This window comes from Mugil cephalus, chromosome 12 (assembly GCF_022458985.1).
Source record: "Mugil cephalus isolate CIBA_MC_2020 chromosome 12, CIBA_Mcephalus_1.1, whole genome shotgun sequence".
Classification (NCBI taxonomy): Eukaryota; Metazoa; Chordata; class Actinopteri; order Mugiliformes; family Mugilidae; genus Mugil; species Mugil cephalus.
In genome coordinates, this window is record NC_061781.1 from 8,888,322 (window position 1) to 8,909,432 (window position 21,111).

The 21,111-nt window shown below is 41.0% G+C and overlaps 3 protein-coding genes across 4 annotated transcripts; 1 reads left to right on the forward strand and 2 right to left on the reverse strand.

Moving 5' to 3' along the window:
- Positions 1–2,108: 2,108 nt before the first annotated feature.
- Positions 2,109–12,197, reverse strand: gtf2e1 (general transcription factor IIE, polypeptide 1, alpha). The gene is made up of 6 exons (XM_047601551.1): positions 12,004–12,197; positions 11,278–11,573; positions 11,035–11,192; positions 6,403–6,598; positions 5,926–6,161; positions 2,109–3,881 (listed from the first exon to the last, which is right to left on the reverse strand). Exons 2-6 carry the CDS (start codon positions 11,565–11,567, stop codon positions 3,427–3,429), a joined length of 1,335 nt encoding a protein of 444 aa, XP_047457507.1. The 5' UTR covers positions 11,568–11,573; positions 12,004–12,197; the 3' UTR covers positions 2,109–3,426.
- Positions 12,198–12,359: 162 nt separating this feature from the next.
- Positions 12,360–15,970, forward strand: rabl3 (RAB, member of RAS oncogene family-like 3). Of its 2 annotated transcripts, XM_047602094.1 has the most exons (9): positions 12,360–12,438; positions 13,125–13,216; positions 13,384–13,513; positions 13,589–13,703; positions 13,841–13,991; positions 14,465–14,536; positions 15,399–15,437; positions 15,646–15,705; positions 15,760–15,970. In XM_047602094.1, exons 1-8 carry the CDS (start codon positions 12,393–12,395, stop codon positions 15,700–15,702), a joined length of 702 nt encoding a protein of 233 aa, XP_047458050.1. In that variant the 5' UTR covers positions 12,360–12,392; the 3' UTR covers positions 15,703–15,705; positions 15,760–15,970. The 2 variants fall into 2 exon arrangements, with proteins under 2 accessions (XP_047458050.1, XP_047458049.1); XM_047602093.1 differs by having other exon boundaries at positions 15,646–15,970.
- Positions 15,439–17,794, reverse strand: LOC125018283 (granzyme B-like). Its single transcript, XM_047602092.1, has 5 exons — positions 17,489–17,794; positions 17,195–17,342; positions 16,856–16,994; positions 16,349–16,606; positions 15,439–16,114 (listed from the first exon to the last, which is right to left on the reverse strand). The coding sequence occupies exons 1-5, from the start codon at positions 17,538–17,540 to the stop codon at positions 15,962–15,964; spliced, it is 750 nt and encodes a 249-aa protein (XP_047458048.1). The 5' UTR covers positions 17,541–17,794; the 3' UTR covers positions 15,439–15,961.
- Between the last annotated feature and the right edge of the window lie 3,317 nt (positions 17,795–21,111).

Sequence of the window (21,111 nt, forward strand, 5' to 3'; positions counted from 1 at the left end):
CACGATAGCAAACAAGCTATTTACAGAACAAGTGTTGCAACAATGAATACAACACATGCTGTTGCAATAACCAAGTAAAATGTAAAAACTGGTTAGAGCCAGCCAACGGTTAAAAAACGAAAAAAAAAAAAAATCTGGCAGAGACGCAACGCGAGTCGCATTAATCTGCACTACGTCCGAACGAACCCACGTTTACAAGAACTCCACTGGTTGATAAGTACAAACCTGAAGCTGAAGAAACTCTAAACGTTAACGGAAAAGACCGTTAACCTTTGAGACAGAGATCTGTTGTGTGTCAGAGTGAGCAGAGCGGGACACAGCAACACATGTGTATGTGTGTAGGGGAGGGGCGCCGTGCCGCGCCTATCACAGAACACAGACACAGTCAGATAACCAATGAGGATTTTCATTCAATCCAAGCACAGATACTGACTCGTATTACCCGTATAACACTCAAAAGTGCTCGATCCGTACAGGATACTCGTTTCAGCCGAGTATCCGGCTCAACTCAAGTTCATACCTGTATTTTAAGATGGTCACTTGCAATCGGATTACTCAAAAAGCCAGGTCTGGATGGGGCCTTCTGGTCAGCACCTTCTCTTTCAGTGGGAACCTTCCAAATATGGGAAGCAGGGTGGAGCAAGGACACCTGAAACCTGATTTGAGTACATAGACAGCACATACAGCAATTGTCTGTTAGCCAACAGACAAACAAACAATTAAGGAAACAAATGGTGATTTACTGGGAAATAAAACAGATATCTCGAATAAGGATCTGTTAAGACTGAAGGCACCGTAATTATGGTGAACCGAAACCTGAATGCAAACACTGACACAAGCCGAACACCAGAAATGATTTGCTTACTCTACGACAGTGATAAATTCATCAGAATTCATTCACAACTGAATCAAGCCGTTGTGTGCGCAGTTGAAACTTACCACTGAATGTTCTGGTGAGCTCCGTCCAAACGGTTCGTGAATCACACCAGTCAACCCCCGAACAAATCTTTCCTTGAGGTCTACTTTGAAACGGAATCATTTTTAAAACGCGCCAACAAGACACTTAACTCTAATGGCAATCAGGAGGCCTCAACTTAGCCAATTACATCATGTTGTGGAAAAGTATATCATGATAGAAGTTAATGCTTTTTGGACCCTCCCTGAATGATGGTGCACTTTAAGGTGCCACACAATGACTGGTTGTTGTTGCTTGGTCGTAACAGAGACCACTGGCCTAAAGCACCGTCTCATCAAATGCTTCATTGATGCAATGATGATGCACTCACGTAGTAAATTTACATCCTGTGTGTGTCTGTGTGTGTGTGTGTGTGTGTGTGTGTGTGTGTGTGTATTATGCAATTGCAGCCTCTAGTGGGTGGCTGCAATGTAAAGGCTAGATTATAGGATATTTACATTTCCGCTGATTTACCGCTGCTTCCATAGCTTCTCCGGATGCTATAAATCTCACTGAGCCATATCATGCTGCAGTATAACTATTCAATGTAACACAAATCAAACACCATTGAAACAAATATACAATAATTCACATCCTTGATCGCTGCAGGGAATAATTCACTATTAATTTTTTTTATTATTATTTTACTCAATGCGGTCAGTGACTGGTAAATTTCACTACAGTGCGCACCATGACAGGTGTAGCATTTGACGTTTTATTTAAAAGGCCTTCTTTGTGCAAATGCCAGGCCCACGCCAGTGTTCAGACTTTGCCTCCGAGGTGACATTTGTCCCATTATGAGTAGGTGACCCGGTGCCGTAGGTTACTGTGGTTACATCAAAGCAGGCATTATTTAGAAAACGACATAACAAAATAGCCCATACGCCGCTGGAACCCATCTGGAGGAGAAGTGGGTTGTGTTTGCCCGGTAGGAAGTGCCTCAATAAATAATGTCACCTGGACAAGACCCGATAAGACAGGAAAGGTCTCGCTGAGAAGATTTGACCAGGCAGTGGGATGATATAAAATGCTTTTTTTGTTGTTGTTTCTCTTCTTCATCTACAGCTCATTGTTGCAGAATTTTTAATAGTATTTTTTTTGGGACTGTATTAAATCCACAGGTAAAACTATAAATTTGAATCAAACATCAAAAAAATGTCAATGTTTTAATTTCAAAAATCACTTTGGAACACACAAAAGGGTATATGGAAAAAACAAAACAAAAACAGCATCTATAATTACAATGGAATTTATCTTTTGTTAAATGTTAAAATTTTAACCAACACATCCTCATGTAAGAATACTGTGAATGTGAGGTTTTCCTGCAAATTGTGTTGTGTTAGTGGAGCTCATACTTTAATCTGAGTCTAGAGAACTTTTATCAGGCTGTAACAGTCATCAGTTTGACTCCACGCACCGATTACACGTCCATGTATATGCCTGTTCTGTGGTATCTTTTTATTACAGAAAGCTTAAAATAACAAATGTTTCACTGTTTACCCAGATCTTCGTTCTCTCCGGTATTTGACTTTTAATTCCAGTCTCTTAACTCGTTCCAGAGACGAAGAAAATGTTCAGCTTCTGAACTCGTCTACACACTCAGTGAAAGCAGCAGCGGCTTCTTCGGCTCCTCCTTGGTGCGTCGGTCCCAGTACTGCCATGTGCTTAGAAATCTTTTGGCATGTTCCGACAGCCCAAAATGCAATCAGCGCACTTATGGCAATACATGAGAACCAACTTGAAGCATTAGATTTATGCTTGTGTGTAAACAGGTGCGTGGCCGAAAATGGAGGCGTATTCCTCCCATCCACTGCACGAGAATCTGATCTTTTTAAAACTCAGCTTAAACGTAACCTGTGCCAAACTGTCATTAAAGAAGGAAACGAAGGAAAACTGTTCTACCGCCTTGTGTCTGGAGCAAAAAGTCGTATTCAAACGCACCGCAGAGGCTGCAGCAGACGACCAGAGAGCACATCGATTCTGCGCTTGTGTTAAAGGAAATAACTCATCACACCAGCAGGTGGCAGTAGTCTATATTTGTCATCCAAAAGGGGAATAAGAAGAGAGGATCTGACTGATACAAAAAAAACCCACTGTATAGAGCTGGCCTCTCCTGAATCCCGCCCATCAGATAATCCCCAAGAGGCCGATCAATTTAAAGATGAAATCAAACAAAAACAGACTAAACAAAAAAAATAATAGTAATTGGCACTCACTTACTAGCTAGCTCCCTCCTGGTTTTGTAACTTTCAAAAATACTTCGAAAAAATACTACATGTGTGATCACTTTGGCAACATTGTCAAAGCATATCCTTGGTTCTTTTAATGAAGCCCCCTATAAATACTTCTAGAGCGACTTCTTATTTCCTTTGAGGGCACCAACATGTTGTCAGACATCCCCGCCGACAGAAGCATCCATCCAATCGTTTCGCTACGTCTACTTGTATGTACATACAGTTTTAAGTGTGCGTTTAGAAGTACATGTCTTGGAAGAGGTTTCGTCCCATTTCGATGTAGGCCTCTTTCTCCTGCGCAGACATCTGCTCCACCAGCTCTGGCCTCTGGCTCACCTCTCTGTACGAGAACGGTCGCCCTCCCACCGTCACCATCGGCTCGTCCCCCACCTCCTCGAACTCGTCATCGTCCTCTTCCTCGTCGTCCTCGTTGGCCCGGCGATGAGCGGCCGCCGCAGGGGGAGGACCCGCGGGGGAGTTGTCATCCGATTCACTGGTGTCGCTGTCCGAGTCGCTGCCGTTGGCCGCGGTCAGGCTCCTGGCAGCGGCGCTAGCTCCACTGGCAGCACCTGCTCCTGCGGCGCCTCTCTTCTCGTGGATGAGCAGAGTGCGTATCACTTCCTCGTTCTCATCTGCCTGACCGACTCCGTGTCCCGCCATTCCATCCTGGGCTCCGGGTGCAATGTCGCCATCTTTGAAAGCAAAGAAATGATATTAACGTTAACATTATATATGAAATCCTCCTTATCCAGCCTACTGCACCATTCTAAATTACTATTACACTCCTTATTTGTAGAGATGTCCAAGTATCAGCATGATACTTGGACATTTTAAATGACCAATATTGGCCAAAAAAGTGATCAGCTCTACAAAGCAGAAACACGACGGTAGAATTTTAGTGTGAAAACAGACAAGAGTCAGACGAGATGCCTCCAGCAAAACAGTGTCCCTCTTTGGAGACCAACCAGCAACAACAACTCTGAAGCTAAAAACCCCAAAAAACTTGTTGGCTTCAGGGCAGGCGAACAGCAAAATAACAAACACACCGGAAAATATTGATTAATAGAAGAATAACCCATTCAAACAAAAGACAAAACTCTCACCAAACCTAATAATTCAGGAAAACACAAATGATAATGTGAGTTTTTTTTGGGTGTGGATTCACATTTCCTAAATACCTGACAGTAAGCATCAGGAAAGCTGATTTGACAATCTCAGAATCTAGATTTTGCCATAATGGAAGCCTGCGTGTTCGGCACCTGCAACAAAAGCAGCCACACATTTTTGGACCAGTATACAGCAGATCCAGTACGGATCAGCCCATTTGAAAGATGAGAAGTGCCTGCTGACGTCAAAGCTATCGCAAGTGGTAGTGGCAGGAGTGGGTGATGTGAGCCGGTTAGTGTGGGCTGTGATGTGTGCAGAGGATCGTCCCTGCACTTCTCCTGATATTCTCTTTCATATCATCTGAAACTCAAATGTAAATTCTTCGGTGGTGCCGACTATAATTTCGAAATGCGACATATCATGTGGGTCAGAATACGATCTAATTATTGTTAATTTCTGCCTATGGGGTCCTGACTCTGGGGTGCTGCTATTTCTTCTCTTTAGCCAGTTGTGACACATCTGCTTCACAGGTCACATTCCCCCGGTTAAACTCTTATTCGCGCTCGATCGGGGGCCGGCGGACAGACGCACCTCGGAGACAGGACGTTTGGAAGACGTAATTCATGCAATTTCCACAAGAATGGATTTTATTAATGAGCGATCCATGCTCAGCCATACACTAATCAAGTTCCTGATTATTTCAATTAAGCAATTACGGTTCAGTGGAGTCTGGCCAGGTCTGATTGCCACATGCCCTTGGGCAGAAACGACATGAGCGTGAGATGTAAGCTTGCTGAAGAACCGTCGTGACGGAGGGAGATAACCTGGGCTGACCCGTAACAGCCGGGCTCCACTACAAAGAGAACAGGGACTGAAATTAAAGGTCAGAAAAGAGCAGGAAAAGATGGTGGTGTCTGCGTTCGGCCCTTTTTAGCGGCCATTTCACCCCCGTTCTGGCGTTTTCTCAAAAGCCATGTGTGTCCAACAAGTCCCACCACGGTGAAGCGCCGCAATTTATGATCACAGGGAAAACGTCAGCTGAGAGCCCAGTCCATGTTGAATTTATTGTCCTATGACTCACAGAGTGGGAGATCTCGAGATTAAGGCAGAGAATATACTTGAAACGGAAAGACAATTGCAAATAAATACGGCAGAACTTATCTTCAGCAGCTGGCTGTTTAATATTTATAGTGTGGAAGAGGTTTTATTTTTTTCTGGTGGCCCATTTACATCTATTAAGGCTCGATGGCTTCAGTGTGGTGACTCTAGTGTCTTTATAAGGGTAAAAAGCCTGTCTGATAAAAGTATGTTTTTAATAAATAATTCAATTACAAGCTAGCCTTCGTGCGTCAAAGCCTTGGTGCCAAGCGTATTTGTGGAAACCTTTTAAAAGGTCGCTACTACATATACTATGGAAGTGTCCTTGGAGGAATCCTCTCCTAGAAACTTCCTATTTTGGATCAAAAGATGCCCACACCAGTGTATGATACAAAGAGCGTAAACAAACCTGCAACCAAGAATGAGGTTATCTTTAAACTGATACAAACGCTGCGACTCTGAGTCCGAAACGCAAATCAAAAGCTTTTACTTTTACGCAGCGGTGAGTGGTGCCAGGAACACTCTACTTACGGTTCTTGAGCATGTCAGGCTCGCTGTATGCACCCTGCACGGTGCTCTGGGTCAACCAGACGGGCCTCTCCTTGGGTGCCTTGCCGTCGCTGGCCTGCTTCTGCTGGCTGTCCTGCTCCTCCATGCTGATGACCACATTCTGGGTGTACAGGTCAGCATAGGATGACCCTTTGGTGGACCAGGCTTCGCGGTGAGGGCCTGCGTTGTTTGCTCCGGACGCTGCAGCACGTTCGCGGCTAGAGGAAACATTCAACAAATAATGATTTTTTTTTCAAAAACAACACATAATAACTAAACCAACAGCTAAATCGGTGTGTGTAAACCTGCGAAAGAAACGATTTAAGCTGTACATCCTGGTGTGAACTCCTGCTTGTTGTCAGGAAGGCTAGCTCAGGATGTGACGCAGAAGCACCGGCGCGACCCACGCTGAGGTGATAATAATTGACCCGTAGCCGCGAGGCTTTCTTGGAAACGCACCTCTGTTTGAGGGCGGGGATCTCCGTAGGTTCCGGCTCCAGCAGGTCGTGGGACAAGTTGACGTCTTCGGTCTCACGTAGCAGCACGTAGATGGGCTCGATCTGCTCATTAAATCGAGCCACCAGGGTCCTGGCGTCGGGACAGACGGACTCGTCCTCCTCTACCTCCGTTTGGCAGAAGGTACAGCGGAAGGTTCCTGTGGGCGAAAAAAAGATCTCAGGCTAACCATAAAATACCCTGCCTTTGTTTCACTATTAAGACAATTTAGTGATCTATAGATTGCCGGCTACAGCTAAGAAGTGTCTGGGTAACAACGTCTATTGTTCAATTGCTGCACATAGAAAAGGTGCCTAATGGTCAAGTGATGTCTACAATACTTCCTCAAATAAATGCAGCAATAGCTAAAGTCCAAACTAACATGTTGGCAGACTATGTCAGAACATGGTAACATTTGAGTTTCAAGTATGGATTAATGATGTGCAGTATGAGCTCAAACTGTCTCAGGCTTTGATGAACAGAAAAGAAGGACACCAGTGTAAAGCCATCTATTATCTTTAGCCTAGATAAAAACAACCTAATAACTACTACCTTCTTGTACTTTTGGGAAAAAAAAAACTAATACTCAGTCTACCTGGACCGTTACTTAATAACTTAATGTGGACCTCGGAGGGCTACACGTGTTGGGAAACAGTTTGCGGTGTGGATTCAAAAGCAATGACCCAGCAGGGCATCTACTCAGATGTAAGCAGAAATTAGTTTATTCCACTGTGATGATGTTTTTTCCCCTGGGGATCATTTCATAAATTGTATTATACTTGCGAGGGCTTTGGGAAATTGTGTGCGCTGCGCACACACCCTCATGCCTCCTACCAGTAAGCGAAGGGCACGCTCGACCATCTGCTTCTCTGGCTGATTTCAGTTTCTGTAACGGGAGCCGTTCCAGCATTAGCACAGACCCCATGTCTGCTTTGTGTCTGTGTGTGTATGAGAGGGAAAATAAAAGTGTGTGAGGGGGAGGAGATGAATGCGAGTAAGGAAACTAAATAGGATGGAAAACAGTAACAAATACAATGAAACTAATTTGCGGCTAATGACTCAGTGGCCTGGATTTTGATAAATCCATAAATGCTTCCTACAATAAAAAAAATGGCACGATGAGTCTCCTGCTCAGTATTGAGAAAACTTGTAACGTTGGTGCTTGTTTCAACCTTACATGTCCTGATACGTAGAGGGAAAAGAGCTACAAAACATTTTCCCCAAACTAGCATGTCAGATGAAACGGCTTAACGCATTCACACAGCACTAGCGCAATGTGAAAATTCAGAGCTGTGGGCTTTTGTCTCTCCTTTACAGGTCAGAATGAGCTGGAAGAGCAGTGTCATTTCCTATCCGCGTGAGGTCACGCTGAGTGTTGCTGGCCCTGCAGAAGCAACCGGTCCGTCAGACCAGCACGCGAGCTGCAGGTATTCATTTTGTCAGCCCGTGTCAGGTGGCAGAGTTACTGCACCACAGCGAGAACTGATACCCACCGAGATTTGGTGAAACAAGAGACTGAACAAGTGCACGGGAATCAGCTGGATGATTGTGAATGTGTCACTTCGAAGATGCTGACGACTCTATCAAATGATTACTTGCTGTAGACTTCGACTTGAGGGGTCATTCCAACAGTAAAAGCTCTTTAAGAGTGCGCTCGTCAGTCTGGCTCGCTCTGTAACAACACCACACAAAGTGCTAGATGGCGCTGTGTTTTTTTCTGCCAGCCGGGTTGAATTTCGTTTCTACTTCCTGTTTGACTTTGAAGATTCGAAACTTTCGCTGTAATTTCGCCAAAGACGAGTCGAAGTCGGAGACGGAGAAGCAGCCGTAAATACCAAAGCAGAAAAATGCTACCATCCAGCAGAACAATCACAGCACTTCTGGGGAAGTTTAGCTTGGGTCTGTGTATGATCTGCAATGTCGCATAGTTTCTGTGTCAAATAAACACAGGTGTCTAAACTGCCTATAAAGCTACGAATTCCATTCTATTCTGCCACTATTCTCCAATACTAACCCCTATTTTACTTTATGTACTTATGTGCCTTTAACTCTTGTCTAACTCAGAATGCTGGAAAATGAAGATAAAATGCCAAACTGCAAAGTTCATTACAGAAATAAAGGCAATGAATTCCAATTCATTAAGTGTATGGAGGTTAAATAATAATGAACCCACATCTGTTCAGCCAATTAAAATGCATAGCAATAAAAATATTTGCTCATTACATTGGATTTTTTTTTTTAAATAGTTTGTGTAGCTCTGCGTAGCCTAGCAACAGTGCTGGATGACCGACAATTAGCGCCTCATTCTGTCAAGTCTGTACAATTAGCGCAGTTTATGAATGAGCATAGTTTGGTGAAATAGAGCTGTCCAGAAAAATACGGAGCATGCGAAATTATAATCACAAGCACAATATGCTTCTGTAGCACCATTGCGTCATATAAAATAGGAGTTTAATTGCATTTTTCACATTCAACGTACAGCACATCATTGACACACACATTACAGACAGAGTACTTCAATTTTTCCAATTGATAAGTTTAGATTCATTAATACGCTTTGTTCTTATGTGCTATGGTTTGTGGTAATTAAGAGTGATGCGGACTCATAATAAACAGTTGAGCTGTATCTCGCTTAGTGTTTAGCACTCAGTGTACCTTTTTTTTTTCTTATAAACATAAAAGCAGATATAGATTAAGCGCAAGGAACAAAGAGTGATTCAATGCTATCAGTTACGATTGTGGAAAACAGTAGCTGAACAAATACAGTCATGACACTTCACAGGTCATTAACAGGTCTCATGACATCCAGCTCTGCAGTAAGAGCATCTTCACTCTTAGCTCTGGACCAAACTGATCAGTTTGTAAACTTGGAGAGTTTTCAACTTGTTCTGCACACAGACGAAAAATCCAAGCAAATCACAGCGCTTTACTACAGACCAGAGGAGAACCTTCACTCCACGTCAGATATGTCTGGGGAGGATTATTGTATTTGCACTTCCAATTTTCTTTTTTTTTTTTTTTAAATTGCACAAGTTGAACCCTTCAGCTCGATTAAAAAGATTAAATTAATTTTTGGCCGGCAGACGGGACTTAAGACCCAAGACCCATTTGTCTAATCCTCGTGTGATGAGGATTAATTTATCAGAAAACATACATTTTCTTGTTCTATAGCGTAAAAACAACTAATCCTTTCAAATTACTGTGAGCAAAATTGGAAGAATGACACGATTCCATTAGGCCCAATAGCTAACCAAAGTTTAAAAAGATGATCAGATACCACATTTTAATAACATAAATGTGAATCAGGAACCAGTGCGTCATATCAACAGGGATTTGTGTGTGTGGGTCTTAGTGGGTGATGTTGACTCTGTTCCCTCCCTCATGCTCAAATGGCTCAATTATTCAATTGCAAAAACAAATGGTAAAGAAAATAGACATTATTCCTTCCAGGAGGCCGTACTCAATTAGATTTCTTTACTGTCTTTTCTGAGGCAAATAACGTAGAATCTTAATAAAAGATTTATGTCCCTTCTTCATAAGCAGACTAAACAGAGACAAGATAAACACACATAATGCAGACTGAAAGATAAGCAGAATCAGATTTCTTGTTGCTACTTTTTGTAACCATTAGTGAAATCGCTTATGATTTCTCCTCAATGCAGAGGTCAGGCCACAGAGCCGGACGTTTAAGGCGCACGATCCAGGCGCTGCCAAGACTGACACGACTTTGACTTGGCAGAATGTTAATTTGCAGAAAACGTTCGCCTGCTGGCTTATAATGGGCCACTTAGCCTCAATTAAGGGTTGAATTAGCATCCATCTAGTGATAATAGCAAACTCAGAAGAGTTCTTCATCTTTAAAATAATCATCGATACAACATTGATTGTCATCACAGCATGGCTGCTACACATGAATAGGGACAAAGGTCATTCCATTTTTTCTTTTTTTTTTGGGCACATGAAGTAGGAACTACACTAATATAAAAGAGAACGGGAGATCCTTATGGTCCATCAACAATATTGAATAATTTAATAGGCATGCACATATAATGTAAGATGACAGTCATTTTAATAAGTGAAATTGTATTTATTGTATTTTTGTCACATCAGAGACTTTGTATGTACCATGTTATTAGAGACTCTGGTTAAATGTGACATCACTGCCATCTAGAGGTGTAATGCTTAGACAAAGACAAACTGCTCTCAACTCATTTTTTTTTTTTTTTTTTGAATACTGTTGAAGGCAAATCTCAGGGCATGAGATTGTTTTAAGGTTTGAACCTCTATAAAGTGAAGCAGATCCCAGTTACACCACTCCACTACCAGTTACAGTGTAAGAAGCCAGTGATGTTCATAGTGTTAAAATACTTGCTGAAATACTATGTTACTGATGCTAGCGTAGACATACAATGATTATATTGGTGAGGATAGAAACTTGAAAATGTGATTCTTCAAAAATTAGAAAAACATACAATTTCAGTGTGGGTATAGTGGGTATATAAATGTATCTAGCCATAATACTATATAATAAATACTAAACCCAAGATTCCTACAACCAAAAACAACTAGTGTGCTTCAGAGATGCAGAAAGTGTACCTGTCATTGGGTCAAAAAGCTGGTTGGCCTCTAGGTCAGTGAAGGTGGAGAAGCAGCAGGGGCAGCGGAAGGAGGCCCGGTTAGTGTTGTCTCGCTCATCGGTCTCAATGCGCCTTCGCATGTGATCCAGTTTATACTTGACCACGTTGACCAGTACCCTGAGAAAAGAAAAGAAAAAAAAGGCTGTGTTAATGTCCATTATCTGTTGCATGCAAACAAACAAACAAAAAAATAATCATAAACCTGTAGTTGATGAAGTAATAGTTGTGCCGTGTTGTCTTTCCATCAGGAGCCGTCTCCACTCTCATGCGGCACTTGACGAACTTGTCTGCTTTCAGGGTGTTGAGCACCGAGCGAAGCTGCTTGCGGTCAAACTTCAGCAGCTCCAGCATGTCTTCCTCACGCACACAGGGGTTACGGATCAGCACGTCCAGGGCCAGGGCATGTTCGATACCATAGAAACCCCTCACAACCTGCTTGGCCAAACGCTTCAGTGCAGCGGGGACCTCGGTCAGTAGCTCTGGTTCAATCATCTTTGGCTGTGGAGACAACAGATTTGAGTCAGAAGACATCAGGAAACAATGCTGTGCCACAGGCTTCAGTCAGACAACAGAAGTTTAGGAGCAGGATTAGCTGGTATTTAGAGGGAGATGGAAAACACATTCATCCCAATGAATTAAAACATTGAATGCAGGTACCTGGACTAAAGTTTCTTCCCATTAAACAAAACTAAAAAAAAAAACTGACAACTTTATTAGCTTAGCGTTAGTTAGCTTGGCCGAACAATGACAGAAACAATACCCCAAGTTAGCTTTGACTACAGTTCAAGATAGTATAAATACTTTAAAGACGTTATGGCCGTTTTGACTGTTAGTGTACCACAATATTTATCATAAACTAGAAGATGTTTCCGCATCTTTTACAGTCAACATGAAATTGCCTTGTAGAAAGCCCGTTAGCCAATCTTACCCGATACTGCACTTTGTTTCACTCATAAAACTAAATCCGCCGCTTCTTTAAGTCATTGCAGAGCAACGCTCACGTTGTCTCGGACAAACACGGCTAAACTTCACCGTGGACACATATGCACAACACAATCTTGAAGCCGCTATGTTTAGCTAACATGCTTCCCTCTTTGAGAAAACAACCCCGGAAGCAAAACCCAGAACCGCATCGAAGCCCCGCCTTCACCTGGTAGCCAATAGAAACAGAAGATATTTGATTGACGTGAAGTTCAACCAATAGAATCTCAGACCGTCGGTTTCTCTGTTTAAACCAATCACATTAAAGAAAGAATATTTCCTAGCGGAAATGTAATTGTTGTCTTCCGGGACACTTCCGGGACACTGTCATCAGAAATGGCTTCACTTGACAGGGTAAAAGTGCTAGTTTTGGGAGATTCCGGTAAGCTACTAATCGTTTTCATAGTCGTTACTCTTTGTGTAGACGTATCTTCTTGTTGTAAAAATATCTGTTTATGCTGTTTCGTGCTTGCCTAGGTCGCAAACCCTTAAACCTTGAATAGAAACACTGAAACTCATGTCAGTCTGCTGCAGTGGCTCTTTAAACCTGAACATGTCATGTGTAATTTTAAAGATAAACTCGATAAACACCCACAAGCGACGCATATTTTTGAGGCAGTAGCAGCAGTAGCTATTGCAGTGTGTCCAACTTGGTCACTGACAACACAAGTGATGCATCTGACTACAAGACGACTGTTTAGCGAGTTATTAGGCAACAGGTCGACACTTAAGGTGGAAATTGAAATCATTTTCCGAATTAAAGAGTGGTACCCACAGCTCATAAAACATATTAGCTGGTGTCATCCAATGATCTGCTTTACCACACAAACATGATTTTTGAATAACATGAGATTTGACATGCAGCATCACACGTGCAGAAGCGAACTATGTCATATTAAATTACCAAAATAATTTATTTTGAACATAAAGACTAAAGCTGGCTGAAAACTAACTGCTACTGTGATCTACCAAATATAATTAAATATTACACACCGAAAACACTGAATGCCGTCATATTCATTTCTACAAAATTGTCAGTCATCCGTCTCAATTTCATGTCATTTACAGGGGTGGGCAAGTCTTCTTTGGTCCATCTCCTATGCCAGAATCAAGTTTTAGGAAATCCATCTTGGACCGTCGGCTGCTCTGTGGATGTACGGGTAAGCAAGTCCAAACACCTTCTTATTTGAACATAAAAACCAATCCTTGACACCAAAATCAATAAATCAGATTATACTTTCTTGACAATATATGCCACAATTTACATGCATATGTAGCTTTAAACTATTTAAGTAATTGAAGTGTCAAAATAATCATCCAACTGAAGGTTCAGGACTATAAAGAGGGAACGCCGGAGGAGAAAACCTTCTACATTGAACTCTGGGATGTGGGAGGATCTGTTGGCAGCGCCAGCAGTGTCAAAAGCACAAGAGCAGTCTTCTACAATTCAGTTAATGGTAAAGTATATTTTATATTATCATCTTCTTGAAATCACAAGGTTTGATATTCAGACATTTTTTGAATTCCTTTAGGAATTATATTGGTACATGATCTGACGAACAAGAAGTCCTCTCAGAACCTCTACCGCTGGTCACTAGAAGCTTTGAACAAGGACTCCTCTCCGACAGGCGTCATCGTGTCAAATGGGTGAGGAGACGGTCATTTCTTTGTTTTTCACAGAGGCCGGATGTTTACACACTGACGCAGCTGCCAATCCTTGATTTATAGACGAATTACTTAAAATGTTGCTTCTTTGGAAACTTTTCATCATGTTTCGGCTGCAGAGACTACGACAGGGAGCAGTTTGCTGAGAACCCAGTGCCTTTACTGCTGATTGGAACCAAGTTTGACCAAATTCCAGAAAACAAACGCAGTGAAGTACTCACCCGCACGGCTTTCCTGTCCGAAGACTTCAACGCAGAAGAGATCAATCTCGTAGGTCAACATTTTCACACAAATGCGAGCTCTCACCTTCAGCTCCTTGAAAACTAATCTTTTATTTTATAGGACGTAACACAAAATAATAAGCATAACTTGAACAGTAATAGTGAACTGTTTGTACTGGCTGACCAGATAAGATAATATTGTATCTAAGAAATATGAAAGAAAGTGTAAATTTAACAGTTGCTATAATCGGAATTATCAGGTTATTCAGTCTGGTTATTGTCTCTAAAAGACTCAAAGTAGAGCGTGGCCTTCTCTGATGTTAAAATCTCTGTCACTTAGCGTGACACGTTAGCGTCAAATGGCACAGTCTCACCAACCAGGTTTGTTTCACTGTTAAACAATGTGAGAGGTGATACTGTATGATAAGTCACACACTCAGAACATATAAGTCAGTTATCACCTGGTTAAAAAAAAAAAAAAAAAAATTGTTTGGTGGCTAAGGTGTCATTTTGTTTTCCCAGGACTGTACCAACCCAAGATACCTCGCTGCAGGCACATCAAACGCAGTGAAACTTAGCAGGTTCTTTGACAAGGTGAGAAACCCGGGTTCAGTTTCACATTGTTTAGTCACGCCTCATGCCGAGAAAATGTCATATGTGGACAAGTGTCATTAACAATGGCCAGCATTTATAATGTATGTCTCAGTAAACTAGGAGACAACTTGAACTTTTTCAAGTTACTTAGTGCACATTAAGAAGTTTTTGGGAAATGGGAAATGGTCTTGCTCTTATATAGCGCTTTTTTACCTACTCAAAGGTACTCAAAGCGCTTTAACAGTCAGAGACATATTCCCCTATTCGCTCACGCAAGCGCATTTACACATCAGTGCCAGTTGCACTGGGAGCCTTCGTTTCAAGGACAACCCGCTCTACCTACTGAGCCAAAGCCGGCCCAACGGTTTAAACATTGAAGAGTTTGTTTACATTTACAGAATATGTATTGTACATAAACATTTTAACTGAGAGAATTTTCTTCACAACATGAATTGAAATTTATGTCAATAGTCAGAGGAAATTAAAAAAAAAAAATGTTTTGTTGTGCAGCTTTGGGAATAAATAAATCATGTTTAAACATTGAACTGATATATTATATACGTATTAAAATAGGAATTAAGTAATTTCTCAATAAAAGAAGTGTAGTAAATGGAAGCTAAACCGACCGGTGCATAAAAATGCTTTTACTTGTTTCTATCCTTAAATCATATGGCTCTGTAGAAATGGGAAGTGCCCTGACATCACTTTGTTGTGAAGGAATTTAATGCCAACCACATTTTAAAATAATTAACTCTATCAAGAGAATATCTCCCAAAATGAGTATTCCCAAAATGATGTTACTTCTTTCAGTGTACATACTGTATGTGAGTTGTGTGTTAAGACGTCTTAATGCTCCTCACAGGTCATAGAGAAGAGGTATTTCACAAGAGATCCGAGTCAGGTGAGAGTTGCACAGTTTATTGTTATTTATTATTAGTTTTAACAAAAATTACGATGAATAAATTCCCTGTTGTTCCGCACTGTATTGTTCTGCTGAAGAAATTCTCACTTCTAAGTGAAAACGTAGTCTTGACTGACATAGATTAAATTGTAAATGTAAGGGGAACTATTCCTTTCACTGCACCTTTTCTTTTTTTCTTCTTCTGCAGATGACTGGTTTCACAGACAGAAAACGGTTCAACTTCAAAAGTCTGCACTATGACTGACGGTGGTCTGCGGTGTGATCACAGCTGCGGGATTTTATGCGACGAGTCAGCCGTCACGCTCACTCAACACCCCACCCACCTCTTGTGTCTCACTTGTGTATACTGCAGCTAATAACAATAATCATGTAAATAGCAGGAAATTTGCAGTAAAGTGCATTTTTTCAAAAAATTTCCAAATCTAATACAATTCATTTTTCATTTCTGTACTAAGCCACATGATTTAATGAGCTCATGAAGAGAAGGCAGAATAAATCAACTTTTAGTTCTTCATCGTTTCATTAATCCAGGCAGAGTAGAAATTAACTTTTGTGAAGACATGGGGGTACTTTGGATTATCACACTCATTTATCCTTGTAAAAGCTGTTAAACCTTGAACCTTATTGTTGCAGAGGATTGGTCCACCAGAATCACCCTAGGAAAAAGGCAAGAGAAACACTTAGTCTGTGAAAATACTTTCATCAATAAAAGTATACACACACACATATATATATATATTATTCAGTGACTGGTTGCATATTTGTTGGTTTAGTAGATAGATTAAGTAGTCTGAAAAGACTTGTTCCTCGTGAATACAGTTTTCTTGTTAGCAGCATTGTTGTTGTATTAAATGGCTATTTGTTGGTTTGCTCAAACATTGTGTAATTACCTGGCAAACGCCTCCCTTTTTGCCAAATGTGGTGCAAATCATTCGTGCAGAAGTGAAATATTTTTGCCATATCTTATTGCACTCAGAGGGGAACTGAATCGTCTCCGTGGCTTCCTTCAGAACAGGTGAGGCAGACTCATTGGGTCCAGTTTTACCCCAGCCGGCAACAACACATTTGATCTTCGCTGGGATTTTCCCATTTTTCTTTGGTAGTCCGATGGTTTTCACGTACTTATTCAGTGTTGCATTGTTTTCCAACTGTGAAGGAGAAGTGGAAATCACAGCAGTTAACATTTGCTCCATTTGTCATTTTCTTGTGTAAGGCTTATGTGTATTTAATTCATCTTTAAGGATGCTGAGCTTTCGGTTTAAATGGTTTACACCCTCATTTCCTCTGCGCTTCAGTGCAAAAGTGTGAAATCACACAGTGCAGCTTCAACTCCAAGGCTTGAGAAAATGAAACTTAAGTGTTCACATTAACCCCAATGCACACAGATTATTGTTTACCTTCAGTAACATAATGTCATAGTCGATTGTTCCATCGAATTTTTGATATGGATAGTACTTGGCCACTTTGATATGTTGCTGACTTTTCTCTTTCTTAGTTACGTCATGTGCTCCGAGTACCACTGTCATGGTTTGAGAGCTGACAAAAAAAAAAGGGAACAAATTAGGAATTTTTTACATAACGAATACAATGTGCCAGTCATTTGAAATGTATATTCGCAAATTCAGTTTCAGTAAATTGAGATTACATCACAGACCAAAAAATGAAGTCATTTGAAAAATATTACAGTCCAAAACATTGTTAGGCTTTGATTCTGCTTGAACGCAAAATAAACTCACTCTTGGCAGTGCGCTGCAGTGAGAACGAAGTCCTCCCGAATAAGGATCCCACCACATGAATGTTTTCCTTGGTACTGGAGTGAAGCCATGTAGGGTCTAGAATGAGGCTTTGTAACTTTACCACCTACTATGCCACTCTCAGAAGCCCCTAAAAATGAGAAGGTAAAACCAGCGCATTAATTCAAAACAGTCCCCATTTCCTCCTGATGAATTTTCAAAAGCATAGCATACGTTAAACCAAAATGAAGAAAAAGTAAAATCTTCTCTGGTCTTAAAAGAAACCTCATCTCTTACCAGCGAGAGTGACCATCAAAAGGACGTATAGGATGCAGCACGCGTGGATCATGGTGGCACAGAGACAAAGGACGGACTGTGTGTGTCTTTACAGAGCCCCCCCTCTGCCTTTTGTAGTTGGCTCTCCAGCTCCCACTACGGAAACCTTGAGGGCAGGTGTTAAAGACACCAGCTGCACAGGCAGGTCTTGAAATGACACTTCGGTTACTGCTGCGTGTAGACGGCACCACTTGAACACACACTTGAATGTGTCATCAATCTTGCAGATGGCAGCTTTTTCATAAACTCTTAATACAAGAACTCCTAAACGCGGAAAGAATACAGCAGCACAAATGGTTTCATAAGGTGGTTTTCAGGCCACATGCAGTGGATGTTACTATTTGCTATCTACCGTAGAGAGGCACATTTATAACCCACTATGGTCTGTGGTGCACTGACCTCCTTTACCATTGGCATGGTGACTGACATGTGTGATTGTACAGATTCAGAGTTTGAAGTTAACCTTTGTGGTATTACTGTTTTGGGACATTGAAGTCAGCATTGACCGATGATAGAGACAGCATCGACATTTGGGCAGCCGTCTGCTTTCTTTTCAGGGCTTATCACCCAAGGAGGAGCAAGAGTCGTGGTGGTAACACAAGAGGACGGTGCCCCATCATACAGTGTCCTAGACCTGGGAGGTAGACTCCACTTCCACATGGCCACTTTGAAGATGCCAGTGGTTTTATTTTGGTGTGAATTCATATCTTTGTTCTTTATTCTTTATTAGGATCCGCGTTAGCTTCCAGAAAGTGGAAGCTAAAGCAACAAAAACAAAGGTTAAAAATTGTACTATACAGTATAACTAAAACAGTTAACAAATAAAACATAATAGTCAACAAATGAGCGAAGTCACTCAGTATAAATGAAACCACAATAACCAATATAGTCAATATAGAAAATACACAATATAAATGATAACGGTATGCATGTGACGTCACAGCAAGCGAAATCTCCATGGTTACGTCCACTCAGTGGCAAAAAGTGACATTAAAATTAATTAAAAATGCGAAGAGCTGTTGTGTGTGTTGTTGAAAAGCAATCACAGATATATTTTTACAGATATGCCCGACTGCCAAAGAAAACAGAAGAAATGTTTTGCCGCATTACAAGGAAAGTGGAATCCAGGCACCGAAACCTGGTGTTGGGTTTCACATTTGGTGTCAGGTAATATTAATTTATGCTGTAATTTTTGATGAAGTCACCTTAAGATAACGACGGTAACTATTTCAGTTCCAACAATAAATAACAATAAAACAATAAACGGAATACTTGTGCCCCCCTTTTTATGTCCAGTCGGACGCTAACGTCTAAGCTCTTAGCGTTAGCATCTTTAATTTAGCTACATTTAACCATCAACTGAAATTTCCTTAAATTAACTGAAACCACTTTTACAAATCCATACCAGCTCGTAAGGATTGTTATTGAGTCAAATTGTCCTTAATTTGATTCAATATTCTACACATTTCACCGGTCTCCTTGTATTTCGCATTGATTGTATATAAGGTATTTAACTTACGAATTTCACCGTGTTTTTGCCACTCAGGGGGGCGTGGCCTCAGGCGGCAGTGACGTAACTGCATACCCTCTGTCCAGAGCTATAGCCACTTTCTGTGTACTTATCTATATAGGACTATTGGAATTTATGTACCTTTTTATACGAAAATCTACTACTGATGTGTCTGACATTACATATTCCAAGCCAAACAAGCTTTATAATGTACACATAATACAATTTTTTGCAGTCTTGGCACCACCACATGGCCTGCTACTTGTCCAGTGTTGGCAAAAACCTGAAAATCCTATCCATTCACGAAAAAACTGAACAGGTGAAACATTCACTTTATGCATGAACATAAAAAGACAATATTTTAATTTGTCCGCTACATTTAGCCATGACAATTGTTTATGACAGCAAGGCAACATTGTTGAACATCGATCTGTTAAATGAAAGGCACAGAAACTAATGGAAATTTTTGGTTTGCCACCAAAGCCGTTTGCAGAAAATGTTGGTTGACACCTGTGAGCAGCTTCCTGAAGAACAGGAAGACATGCAATACTACAAGAATGTAGGGGTCTCGAACAACATGACCCCTACTAGGCAGGCAGAGAGGCTAACCGAAAGATGCAGCCGCTATAGCATGTGAATACCACAAAGTGAGAACAGTGTAAAGGTGAAAGTCACTAAAGTAGTTAGTAAGACGAGGGCAAGTTTAAAACTTATAGTAATGCATCAGTTTGTCTTTCTTATTGTTTATACTTTTTGGTATACTGAGCACTCTCCTTATCTCAAAGCAGAAACAGTGAAATGTCTGCTAACCCGTGTACTAAAAAGATGTCTGACACTGAGTTGTGAGGAACCTTGTGTGTGGGTCCTGTTTCCATCCTTTGTCAGTATATAAAATGAATAATTTATTTGTATTTACTTCTCAGAAGTAAATGATGAAATCCCTAATCCCTTGTAATTATTCAACAGATCACTGTTCTTAGACTGCTGGACTGTTTGCTCACACAATTTGTCACAAAGCAGTGAAACTCACCCCTCCCTTCGAGTCTTTTCGGGGAGGCTAGTTTTATACCCAATAATGACACTCACTATTTTCCAGTTAACCTGAACTGTTCCAAACACTTTTTCTTTTCTTTTTTTTAACCTTTGGTTCATTTATAATTTTTCATATATTTCCTGAATTAGCTTATGTGTGTTGATTTCATCCTTAAAGCACCAAGACGTCACACTGACTGATCACTACGGGTAACAAAGGTTGACTGGGACGCTGCCTTTGTCTTGACAATAGCCAGTTTTCAACATTCAAAAGGAGGAAGCAGCAGCGCTGCCTTTTGCTACACACTGCCAGGCAGCGCTGGCGTCTCGACATTCATACCGATCAGTTGCTCAACATTTAATTGATTCTGCACGATCATGTTGTTTTCAACAAATGTTCAGATGACTGAAAGAAGTAAAAGGAAAATAGTCTGCAATATGTGCCCTCTTAACTTTTAGTTGTCATTTTCTTATCAAACAGCAGCCACTCGGAGTGATGTTTCTCACAGATACACTTGCTGAAGTAGCCAACAACCATCTAACAGTGGCAACAACAGTAACAACTGCGGCCACAGATGCTCATCGACAGACAGACACTGGTAAATGGACACTGAGTGTCTACACCCTCAACCAGTGCAAATATGTGAAACCACAGAGTGCCGCTTCAACTCTAAACACGTAATTGATTCCATCAAGTACACTGGTGCATATTTTTTGTTTACCTTCAGCAACATGATATCATAGTCATATTTTCCATTGTAACTGTTCTCTTTCTTGCTTTTGTTGTGTGCTCCTAGTACCACTGTCGTGGTTTGAGGGCTGAAAAACACACGTAATGTTGATAAATATTATTTTAACTATGGATGACAACACCTAATGTTACTACATTTAGTTTTAAATAAAGGTTGCTGCATATGCTAAAACATAACCGACAACAGTAGTAGTACTGTTGTTCTGTTAAAAGAAAGGCACAGAAACTAATGGATTTTTTTTTTTTTTTTTTTTTTTACACCTATGAGCAGCTTCCTGAAGAACAGGAAGA